At 34.1% G+C, this 12,801-nt stretch overlaps 1 protein-coding gene across 1 annotated transcript in view; it reads right to left on the bottom strand.

Annotated features, from left to right (window-relative positions):
- Positions 1–4,782: 4,782 nt before the first annotated feature.
- Positions 4,783–12,801, bottom strand: part of LOC122800200 — a 137,099-nt gene continuing 129,080 nt past the window's right edge. Inside the window, exons 5-6 of the mRNA XM_044069703.1 lie at positions 6,613–6,652; positions 4,783–6,523 (exon numbers count right to left, since the gene is read on the bottom strand). Coding sequence (XP_043925638.1) covers positions 6,296–6,523; positions 6,613–6,652 — 268 coding nt within the window. The 3' untranslated portion in view covers positions 4,783–6,295. The remainder of the gene's footprint in view (positions 6,524–6,612; positions 6,653–12,801) is intronic.

Below are 12,801 nucleotides of genomic sequence, written 5' to 3' on the forward strand. Positions count from 1 at the left end.
CACTGATCTGTTTGTGTGCACAAAGACATACTGCTGTGTTCTCAAATGACTTCTATATCTAGGGACAACTGTGCTAATTTCTGCATTCAGACATTCCTGTCTGATAAACTTCAAAGCTGGAAAATTTCATCTACATCATATAAGGGAGAGATATTTAAGGGAAATTTTATGTTTTAACCCACAATTTATTAGTAACTGATCTATTGATAAACTTATATATTGCAGTAATGTTTTCCTGTATTTAGGAATTTACATATACACTTATATAAGAGACACTGTTAACGGTTGAAATTTCTTTGAGGGGGTATTCTCAATGTAATTGTTTTTTTAACTGGACCATTCAGACATGGCCATTTATCCATGTCACATGCTGAAACTTCCATTGCCCTAAAATTGTTTTGACTTCTATTCATGCAAATTGTGGACAATTAATCAATAGTTTCACAATAGAAATATTTTGACTAAAAACACATCTTTAACTGCATTAACTTCAATACTTACAGTGTTCAATGAATTAATGAATTCAGGAATCTAATATGCTTCATCTACCATCTATACACTTTTTTGAAATTGGTATAAATATGTTTAAATCTCACTCTAATGTTTTTATGAAACAATATTCTTCTGGCTAACTGTTATGATATGTATTGCTCACTCAAACATGTTTATATTATCATTTCTAGTGAGCACAACATCATAGGTTCATTCTATGGGCTGTGTAGTTTTTGTAGCATGATTCAAGAGTTCTGAACAGATTTGTCTGTGTTTATCTTCACTCAATGACTCATTTCTAAGTCTACTTCACTCGGTTATAATATATTTTTAGTGTGCAGAAAAGTGTCTTATCGGACATAATTTTCAGTGTATTGGTCATATCATAAAAGTGGAGACTAATAATATGTATATACACTGCTCTCAGTCTAAAGAGAACTAATGTTAAGCAACACATACTATACTGTTTATGGCCTTTAAAGAAATGGTACCTAATAGATATCTCCTTGACATCATTAGCATTTGGTGTGATATAAATGGAGTTTTACTTTATAAATGTTTAAGTAGTGCATAATAGCATTATTATATGCTGAAGAAGAAGTCTAATCTAAATATAAATTGTATTACTAAATCAATAGTTATTTCCATATACTTTATTCATTCAATATTAATTGTTATATTGTGAAAATAATAACTACTTGTTTGTTTTTTACATTTTCTTTATCTAATTTTGTCAGATCTCCAAGATAAGAGAAAAGGTAAGCTGGAGCTCGAAAGGGGTTAGTTTTGTTTTCTTCTTGCATGTGGGAAGTTATGGTAGTCAATCTGTTAGATTTCTTTTCATCCAACAGATTGGAAGTGCTCATAGGTTCGTAGGTTGGTACTAGGCTATCAGCCCTAGGGCCTATGCTAGCCTAGCCATAACAATTCCCTAGATATTTCTTCCCACAATATTTACTTCTCTGGACCCCTGTCTAGCAGAGTGACTGACATAATCCCTGGGGTGAATTTCCTATCTCCCATCCAATCATCAAGGTTCCTTTTGAAGAGGGCCAATGAGGCACTCTGCTTGACATGTATGGGCAGTCTATTCCAGAGTATAGGGAGTCTCTGGGTCAGGAACCTATCCCTCCAGCATGTTTTGTGTATTTCACTTCATGTACATTAGAAGGTTTAGAAAAATATTTGTATACCTGTTATACAGTTAACTTTGGCATTTTTCTTTTATCTTTTTTTATTGACCTGAACTAAATTATAATTTGAGTTATTTGACTAAAATTAATATATTGACTACAATGAGAATTATTAGCATAGTAGTTACACATTATATATATTGTATGGTATTACAACTATATTATACAAAACAAATATGATGTAAAGTTAATTATTGGGAATGGACTTAACTATTTTATCCTTAAACACTAATCCAAGAAAAAGATCTAATTTATTAAGATATATGAAATTAAATAAAGTACAAGTAGTATTTCTTCAAGAGACTCTCTTCAAAACAAATGGTGCTTATATATGGAATCCTAATGAATACATGACCTTATCTCACTCTTTATTTAAGAAAAAGATTAGAGGAACTTTAATTTTATGGGAAAAAATATCACTATGCCCCAAATCATTTACAAACATGAAGATAAAGAAGGACTTCTGGCTATAGTAATAGTAAAATACAGAAATAGACTCTTGACATTAGTAAATACATACTGGTTCTCATGCATTGGGGTTGGGACAATTAGAAAACACATGGATCTAATTACTAGAGTATATAAAGGAAATTTGATTTTGGGAGGTGATTTCAATTGCATGTTGGATAAATCAGAGACCAGAAGCAAAAGGAATGTACTTGTAAGTTCTTTAGGGAAGTTACTTAAGAAATGGAAAGAAAGCTTAAATCCTAATTGATACATATAGTTATAAGGAGAACAATTCATTATTATTTTTACACCAAGATCACATATTTGGGACACATACAAGAATTGATAAAATCTTTATATCTCAAGAACTAAATTCAAAAATAACACAATTCTCCATAATTCATTGTCCCTTTTCAGACCATAACTCATTAATTCTCAAAATACATGCAGATTATAAGAAGTTAATCTTTATGTCAAGAATTCCAGCTTACGTTACAAAATTAAACAATTTAAACCTTGGTTAGATTCAGAAGTACAACTCTTTTTAGACATAAACTACAATACTGAAACAAATATTATTAATCTTTGGGACACCTTGAATGCCTATTTAAATGGAAACATTCTTTCATGGTGTAAATCAAACTAAATAGTGGGAATCAGAATTATGTAACAGTCAAAAACAAATCACAGATCTCACTATTAATCCATCTACTTACACACAAAATAATCATAAAAAACAATTGAAGACTTAAAAGATATAATGAAATTCTAACTCACAAAACTAATATAGCTTTAGAAAGGTTAAAACTTAGCTGCTATGCAGTTTCACCCAAACATATGCACAATTTAGCAATAAGATTAAATAAACATTCAATTGAAAATAATATTACAAATATTATACAGTAAGTGAAAAGAAAAAAACAAAAAGGTTTCAGATATAAATGGTATACTAGATGCATTTAAAGATAGGTTCACTATTAATTATAATGATATTTCACATCTAACTAATGCATCAAACTTAGACCTGAATTTACTAAAGTTAAAGGTGATTCCAGAAAAGTTAAAGTTAGACATTCAAAAACAAATGTCCCTAAAAGAAATTACCCAAAAAATTAAGGAAAGTAAAAGTAATAAACCACTGGGAATTGATGGAATAATTAATAAACTGTATAAGATATTCCCATCTTCAGTAATATCATTGTTTCATAGAACTTTAAATGAAATTCAAGCAGGAAACACAATACCAGTTTCATGGAGATACTCCTTAATTATGCCCATTATAAAAGAAAATAAAGACCCTTTACAGTGTAAATCTTATAGGCCAATTTCTCTACTTAACAATGACTATAAAATCTTCATGTCAATACTAGTTAGTAGAATTAAAAAATCATTGATACAGAATAAATGAGGATCAAACAGGATTCATTTATAATAGGCACACACATGACAATATACAAAGAATACTAACATTTAGAGCTTCCTGGTTGTTTCTGTTTAGGAAATCTATAATAGTAGCTTTGGATATAGAAAAAGCTTTTGATTTGTTGAGCTGGGACTTTCTTTTTAAGGCTTTGGAATTATTTGAATTTCCTTCTAATTTTATTACACTAATAAAGAATATTTATAAAAACAATCTGGCTTATGTAAAACTTGGGCCATTTACCTCGAAAGCTATTGAAATAACCAAAGGCACAAAACAGGGAGGTCCAATGTCACCCATTTTGTTTGCCTTAGGAATTTAATTATTTGCCTCAGTATGCCACAATTCTAAAATATTAGGCAAAGATATATATAGTCAACTTAATTCAAAAAGTATGTTATTTGCTGATGATGATTTACTTACATTATCTGTTTTGGAGAAATCAGTACAAAACTATATGAAATAGTGGAAAGATTTTATCATATATCTGGCCTTAGATTTAATAAGGGAAAATCTAATTATATACATTTGAATAAAAAGAGAGAATTCACTTAAACAACAAATTTTGTAATAGGAAAACAAGTTCTCACAATAAAATATTTAGGAATAACACTATATGATATATTGGAATCTACATTAGACATAAATTATAACAACACAATTAATAAAATAAAAATGCTAATAGTAAGCTGGAATAAAATGTTTTTGAGATTTGAAGACAGATTACAAAAAATAAAAATGACAATACTTCCAAAAATAAATTAGGTTGCACAAGCTATTCCTACAGTCCCTAACAAAAAAATTCTGAAATAAATAAAATTCTATTAAACTTTCTTTGGTATCCAAAAAGAAATAGACTAGCTTAAACACATCATAGTAGATCTTGGGAAATGGGTGGAATTAAATTCCCAGATCCAGAATCATACATAAAAGCTTCCATACTAAGAACTATCATTAATTGGATATATCCTAATTATTCTTCAACATGGAAAACACTGCATACTATTATTTCCTAAATGAAAACAAAATAATTAAAAATGGTATATGAAGAACAAAATAAGAGGATGTTACATATATTGACTGTTAATATTTAATATAATATAACAAAACCAACTAATTTAAATTACATACACAATATTTACAATTTATTCAGAAGATTTATACATACTAACATGGATATTAAGATTTGACAAGACTTAATAATACTCTTTAGCTCTACAAAAAATTTCTTCAGCAAAATTCATAATGTTATTCTAACTAGATAGGAGGGGAACATCTTCACTTATTGGCAATGCTGTATAAAGAATCAAGTAGTGTTAGACATTCAACAAATTCAAAATATATATGACATTTCAACGGTAGATTGGTTGGCACTTCAAAGCATATTATCATATGCCAAAGATCTTAACTATAAAATTATTAATTCACCTTATAAAACTAGTCCATATTTGCTAAGTCTTATATGTAAAACACAAACAGTCCACTTTTCCTTCCAAATTCAATACAACTCTGACCCAATTAACCACCGACTATAGATAACAAAAAGGCAACTACGTAAAACAAAATTTATTTTATTTCTTTCTAGCGCTTCGGTGTTTCCACCTTCAAGGAATATCAAACAATAAAAAAGTATTGATAAGTCTTATAGTTGAAGTTATTTATAACAAATATAATTGAACAAATCTAATTTCAAAATTATACAAAATATTGGTAACATATAAAACTAACCCTAATACAAGATACTGGAATTTCATAGCTAAAGGATGTCATACCAATCTATCAACTGAAAGCAAAACAAATTTTTTATGTTCTATTAAGTTAACATTTAATTTACAAGTATGGAAAATATTTGCCTGGAAATATATTCACAGGGCATTTATTACACCTGATAAACAAGCCAAATTTAATTTACTTGATAAATCCATTTGTTGGAGATGTCCTTTAACCTGTAAAAGCTGACTGTTCTCATATATTTTTGATTGTATTAACATAAAAACATTCTGGGAAGAAATTACTATTTTTCTCCAAGCTATATTCACAGACACCTTTATTTTAACCAAATCTTTAGTCCTCTTAAATGTTAATGATACTACTGAAAGGAATAAAAATTATCTATACCTACTTTGGTCCATACTAGCTGTGGCAAGGAAATGTATAACTAAAAAGTGGAAGTCTTCACAAGAACTTACATTGGAAGAATTCTTGAGATTGATGGATTAAACAGCGACATTAGAAATTAAGGTGAAAGAACTGAGAATCTCTCCTAAAACATGGATAAACAATCCTGGGAAAAAAATATTGCTCTTATTGAGACATTAAAACTGAACTCTAACTAATTAAATGTGTAATTTTATACTTTATTAATTGAATATCATATTTTTTGTTCAGGTCAATTGTACATAGTGTATATAAAGGCTTCTAATACTTTTCACTGATGATTGTTTTGTTAAATATATTTGGAAAATAAAAATTATTTGAGAAAAAAAATATATGATATGACAAGATATAGATTATGACCAATTTATTTAATTCTTAGTGTTGATGTTACTTAGTAGTCTCTTGTGAGACCAAAACAATGAAGTGTGAGCAGTTCGATTACCTAAAGGTTTTAAGTCATATTCATTAATTTGGATATCTGTAAGGATAAACATTCCAGAATCAAATACTCTGTGAAAAAAGCATTTGCTTCTAGTTCATGGCCTCTTATTTTTCACATTTTTTTTCACGTTAAAAGTCTTAGTTAATTTTTACGGAGTTCAGCATACTCAGTGTAGGATTCTGCGGCCTTGTTAGGTGATGTTGCTTTTTGCTGTAACCCATCTGAGTTTAGATCAGCATAAAGTATATTATCAGCATCTGCAGGTGTTGGTGATGATGTATTGTCATAAACAGTTGAAATACACTCTTCAGTTACTGTTTTTTCAGAAGTATCTTTTTCTTGAAAGGCAATTTCCTCCTGCATGTTATCCTAAAAATTAGATGAAAAATAATCACTGATCAGTTTTTCAAGCTTAGAAGTACTTGATTGCTTAGTGACATTATGCTGATGAAACATACCTGATATTTTTCCTTTAAACTGAATGCACAGGTCTTGCTGCTAGAATAATACAAGTTAATTTAGATTAGTAGCAGTGAAAGTCTGGGTACCTTGGTAACATTTAACCTTTTAGATTATTAACATTTAAAATGTATGTTCATAAGCAGCAATGGAGGTGCACTGCTGGTCATATAATAGGAAACATACAGGAACAATAGCTGCTGTCAGAACGTGACTTCATCAACTGACCAAATATAAAGGATCAACAACCAGCAACCCATGCATTTATTCAGTGTTTAACAATACCTAACAATTGCAGTCAATATCTGAATGGCTTCTTTCACAATAAGGTCAGTATTTTTACTGTGAATCACTAATACGTTTATCATTGCTTGACCCCCCCCCCCAAAAAAAAAAAAAAGCTGAAATGATTTTAGGGAGGATTAACAAATAAAGCAGATGCAAGTAACTGCCTGGGAGGAGCTGTGTCAAACACTCTGAGAAGTATTCCTTTTCAACATGAAAAAGTCAGAATATTAGTACAAAATTTTAATGTAGTGGCAAAGCCCTCAAACCTCACATACAGGGACCATATCCCCTACATCCAACTGTCTTAAGCCAGGAAACCATCCCATTCTTGTAGCTTTTTCTCTGAAATCATCTGATGAAAACACCTCATAAGATTAGCAACATCTCAAACTATGATAGTTAATAAAGGAGAAAATATAAAGCTATCTCATTTTACAGTGTCTTATGCACTTTTAAGTTTGTATCAAATATCTGTCTAGTAATTATTGTTTATTGCAAATTTATGAAATATAATAGCACTTGTTTGCCAAGAGTTACTAATGGCCTGTTCAAAGTAAGGGTTAGAGTGTGCAGGACAGACTCATGATTTTAATTGGAGAATTGCTCATCTGTTCAGGTGTTTTCTAATGATTATATAAGAAGAGAAGGTAGCATACTGCTGTTGTGTGCTGTTGCACAATATATGCAAACAATGCAAACAATATTTTCATACTGTTTCAAAATGATATCAATGTACAGACCTGTATTTGTCAGATGGTAAATGACAGTGGTAAAATTGTGTGCCTTAGTAAAAAAATGGCATATTATACAAATACATTGAATAACATATATGGAATCAGTGGGTGTAAGTGTAAACACCACACTCCTTTCACCTTTATTGTTAATATGGAAATATATTTTGCATAACTTTTGGAAAACAGTCCTTATTAAATCAGAGCAAATGCTGAACATTTCATTATGCAATGCTGGCCTGTAGATGGCATCTTGCTACTTTAGTTTTAGGCATGTAATTATTACATAACTTCATAAATAGTGACAAGTATACTCATCTCAGGTACATACGGAAGTCTCCTGTTAAAAGAAGTATTCTGTTAAAGGACGCACAGTAAATCTCCTTTCCTGATGACTACGCTCTCCTATGAAGCAACCAGTTAACTTATTCCCTTCAATGGAACTACAGAAGTTTGTACTCTGACTTTCAATGGGTGCATTCTGAGCCTTTTGATAAACTCATATCAAACTTCTAAAGCTATGAACATTTGTCTGAACTGTGAAAGTATAAATGGAAAACCTCTCTACTCAAACTGATCTTCACGGGGATCATATTCATTAGATTCTAAGTCTTAGGCTCAATTTCATAATTCACAATAAATAGATATTAATGTTACTATTTTTGTAAACACTTTACAATATCTTAGAACTGCTAAGCATTATATGAAAGCTTACAGGTGTTTCAACAAAATTTTGTTGACGGTATGCATGCAATTTGGTTGGTAACCATCTGAGTTGCTTGGATGTTGACATATCTAGATAGCTATGACAATTATGACAACATAAATAAATACATAGCATGTATGAACAAAATTTAGTATCTCTTTGTCAATGCATTTGCTCATTATGTAAGCTTTAAACAAAATATTTCAAAAGCTTGTAAAGCAGCATGGTTTTGGAATTATTTATGTGTGTGTATCTACACACACACACACCCACACACACACACATGCATGCATATATATGTATATATATATATATATATATATATATGTATATATATATATATATATATATATATATATATATATATATATATATATCTATAAAATATATATATATATATATATTTTAGACGGTGTTCCAAAGACCAAATTACCACTGTAACAGCTGTAAACAAATGAAATTTGAGGGTCATGCTGCTCGACACTAGAAGTCTAAATCTCAAAATGCACTCGCTCGAAGCACTCCTGGTTCAAGGCAGCAGAAAGCACCCCTGCACTACTAGGCTATAACTCATTCCACACCTTTTGGCCCCAGAACTTGGACCGAAGCTCCAAAGGTGATGGTGTTTCCATATTCATAAAGGATGCACACACCTCCAGACTACTAGCCCTTCATAACGCATCTGAGATACTTCAGGTGCAGCTAACATTGGGTAAGATAGCGATTCAGGTTGCAGCCTGCTATAGGTCCTCAACCATGTCCCAAGACTCACACTCCACGCTCCTGAGCACCCTGGAGAATATTAGGGCCCAACCTAACAGTGTCATACTGGGCGACTCCAATTACCCCTCCATTAACTGGGAAAACTACTCATGTACCAATACACTGGCCCAATATTTCCTGGAATTCATTAATTCCAATGCCCTGGACAAGCTTGTTCTTACCCCTACTAGAGGTAGCAACATCCTTGACCTTGTCATTACTAACATGGGCGACTGTTGCTCTACACCAATAGTCAACTCCTCCCTGGTTAGATCAGACCACAAACTAATCACCTTAGAAATCCACATCCCTCCCACCCCCTTTGCAAAGGTAACCACCATGAAAAACATCTCCAAAGCTAACACTGGCCTCCTAAAAACAGAGCCCATGCAAACAGAGATCAGTTGCATGACTGCCGAATCATACACCAATGCACTGTACGAACAAGTACACAACTGCATAGATCTCACAATACCCAACAGAACCAAGACGCTCTCCTCCAAAAAAAGGAAGTCAATCTGGTGGTCCCCTGCCATAAACAAACACTACAACAGAAGGAGGAAACTGATGTGGAATAAGGTGAAGTCCCAAGACTGTAAAAACTCCCTTATCAACATCAACAAAAAGTTGAGATCCCTCATCAAATCCTCTAAAGCTAGCTATGAAAACAGAATTGCAGCAGATAGTAAAGACAACCACAAGGTCTTCTATAGTTATGTAAAGAATCTCCAAGGCAGTACCCAGATTTGCTCTGAACTACTGCACAATGGTACCTCCTATACTGAGCCAACAGATATTGCCAATATACTGGCTGACAGATTCAGTGTTAACTTTACCCCTCTCTCCACCAACAAAGGACAAATCACAATACCAGTAGATTGCCAGGCACCCAGTATTACTGCTGCACAGGTTAAAACAGCACTGTCCAAGACCAAGAATACAGCCTCTATGAGACCTGACAACATCCCTGGCTGTGTTCTACAGGAACTACAGAGTGAACTTGCACCTCACCTGTGTGCTCTGTTCAATCACAGCTTCACCTCAGGCTTTGTCCCTACTGAATGGTGCACTGCTACAGTCATCACTCTCCCCAAAGGAGGAGTGACTACAGACCCTGGGAACTATTGCCCCATTAGCCTGATGAGTCTGATATGCAAAGCTATGGAATGCATCATCATGGACCTAATAAACAAGGACATAGGGAATCTCCAAACTCTGGATCCCACACAGTTGGGTTTTGTGAAGGGTAGATCATGCCTGCTCAACTTGATTGACTTATTTGAGTCAGTCACCAGAGCTGTGGAAGAAGGCAAGGTGGTTCATACAGCCTACCTTGATCTGGCCAAGGCCTTTGATACCATTCCCCACTCAGGAATCATAGAAAAACTCACTAAGCTAGGCATCAACCCCTATATCACTAGGTGGGTTGCAAACTGCCTCACAGGTACAATCCACAGTGTGAAAGTAGCTGACTCCAAGTCAGACTGCTGTCCAGACATGACTGGAGTCCCACAGGTTCGGTACTGGATCTTCTCCTGTTTGGTATCTACTTCTCTGAAGTCCAAGCCAACACAAAGGGACTCTGGCTGACAAAGCTTGCAGATGATTGCAAGTTTGGAGCTATTATTAACTCCTCAATTGACATCCTACAGAAAGGCCTCACTGAGACCAACAACTGGTGTCAGAGCCATGGCCTTAAGCTCAATGCTAAAAAATGTGTCGTCATCCCCTTTGGGAAAAACCTGGTTCCCTTGAATTACCATATCGATGATTGTTCACTGAACACAGAAGGTGTAATAAGAGATCTGGGAAAACAGGTTGACAGCAACCTCTCTTTTGACCACCACATTGCCACTGTAGTCAGAAAGTCCTTCTATGCGGCACATCTCATTACTAAGGGTTTTGCATCCAGGAAGAAAGAGGTCATTGTCTCCCTCCACTCTTCAGCCATTAGGCCAATCATTGAGTACAATGCCCCATTTGGCATGTACCTCACTAAACACCTGAAACAACTGGAGAGGCCCCAAAAGTACCTCACAAAGAGAATCCTAAGCCTTAAACATTTGTCCTGTATGGACAAACTAAAAAAACTCCAACTATTCTCTGTCTCATATCGCCTACTTAGAGGCGATCTCTGATTGAGTTACAAAGCCATATCTGACCCAGCTCTGTTAGAAAGGCTACAGCTAAAGAAATCCCAATCCCTCTGCACCACACGCTCCAGAGACCTCAACCTTATTACCACAATCTATAGAACATGCTGGAGGGAAAGGTTCATAACCCAGAGACTACCCATGCCATGGAATAGACTTCCCATACATGTCAAGCAGAGCACCTCTCTTGCCCTCTTCTTACCCTCTTCAAGAGAAATCTTGATGAGTGGATGGGAAATAGAAAATTCACCCCAGAGATCGCTCCAGTGGCTTTACTCGACAGACGCACTAGGAACTAAGGTCAGGTGGCATGATGCCAGGGTAATCCTATGGGCTAGGCTTGTAAAGGCCCCAGGGCCATTAGCCTAGTGCACACCTATGAACCTATATATATCTATATATATATATATATATATATAAAAAAAAAATATATATATATATATATATATATATATATATATATATATATATATATAGGGTCTATATTACAATGTCAAACTCACAGGAGTTCGAACGTTGTAATATCAAACCCAAAAGTCTGAAATACGAAAACAGCGAAGCCACGGCACACCTATTTTTGTTCCCAGGGAAAAAAATCGGTGGGCCGTTTTTGGGGCTTTGGTAGTTCCTGGTGCAATCTCAAAGTTGGTATATTTAAGTAGGGGGTGTGTGGGAGGCACAGACCCACTTTGGAGAGTGTGGGTGGCGAATCCCCACTTTAAGTTTAAAGTGTAAGTTTTTTTTTGTAACATAACAGCGATTTTTTTTTCCCTGGGAAAAAAAAAACGCTGTTCTGTGTTTTCATAATTATTGAGTTTTGAATTTCACGGTTCGATATTACATCATTTGAACACCTGTGAGTTCGACATTGTAATATAGACCCAAAGATATATATAGATATATATATATATATATATATATATATATATATATATATATATATATATATATATATATATATATATATATTTGTTCTTTGAAAATGCTTCTTTGAAGCAGAGAAGTGCACTTTTGCGGAAATAAGTTAACTGAAGCACAGTACAGTGGGGATAAGAAAATATATCCTTTTCCCCACTGTAGTGCGATATTGGAGTTAGTATATATAACTAGCGGAGGTGTGTTCGGGGGGTCAAGCCCCCCTGCATCCCTCAGTGTGGGGGGCTTTGCCCGCACACCCATGCCACTGATATATATATATATATATATATATATAGATCTACCTGACTACGTCGAAACTGCAGATGAGAGAAAATGACTTCACCGACGCCAGAAGATCGACAAGGCAGAAGACCGACGGAGGAAGACACCGATGCTGAGAACACTGAGATGGGGAAAGGATGTGTAAGTATGCGGTAGTGACGGACGTTAGGGTGTGAGTAAGGTAAGTGTGCGATGTTGACGGTGTGTAGGGATAAGGGTGGGATAAGTGAGTTATGGTTAGGGCGCGGGTTAGGTAAGGGTGCGAGTAAGGTAAGTGTGCGATGTTGGCGGTGTGTAGGGATAGGGGTGGGATAAGTGAGTTAGGGTTAGGGCGTGGGTTAGGTAAGG

Source organism: Protopterus annectens, chromosome 4.part0 (genome assembly GCF_019279795.1).
Source record: "Protopterus annectens isolate FY-2018-M chromosome 4.part0, PAN1.0, whole genome shotgun sequence".
Classification (NCBI taxonomy): Eukaryota; Metazoa; Chordata; order Ceratodontiformes; family Protopteridae; genus Protopterus; species Protopterus annectens.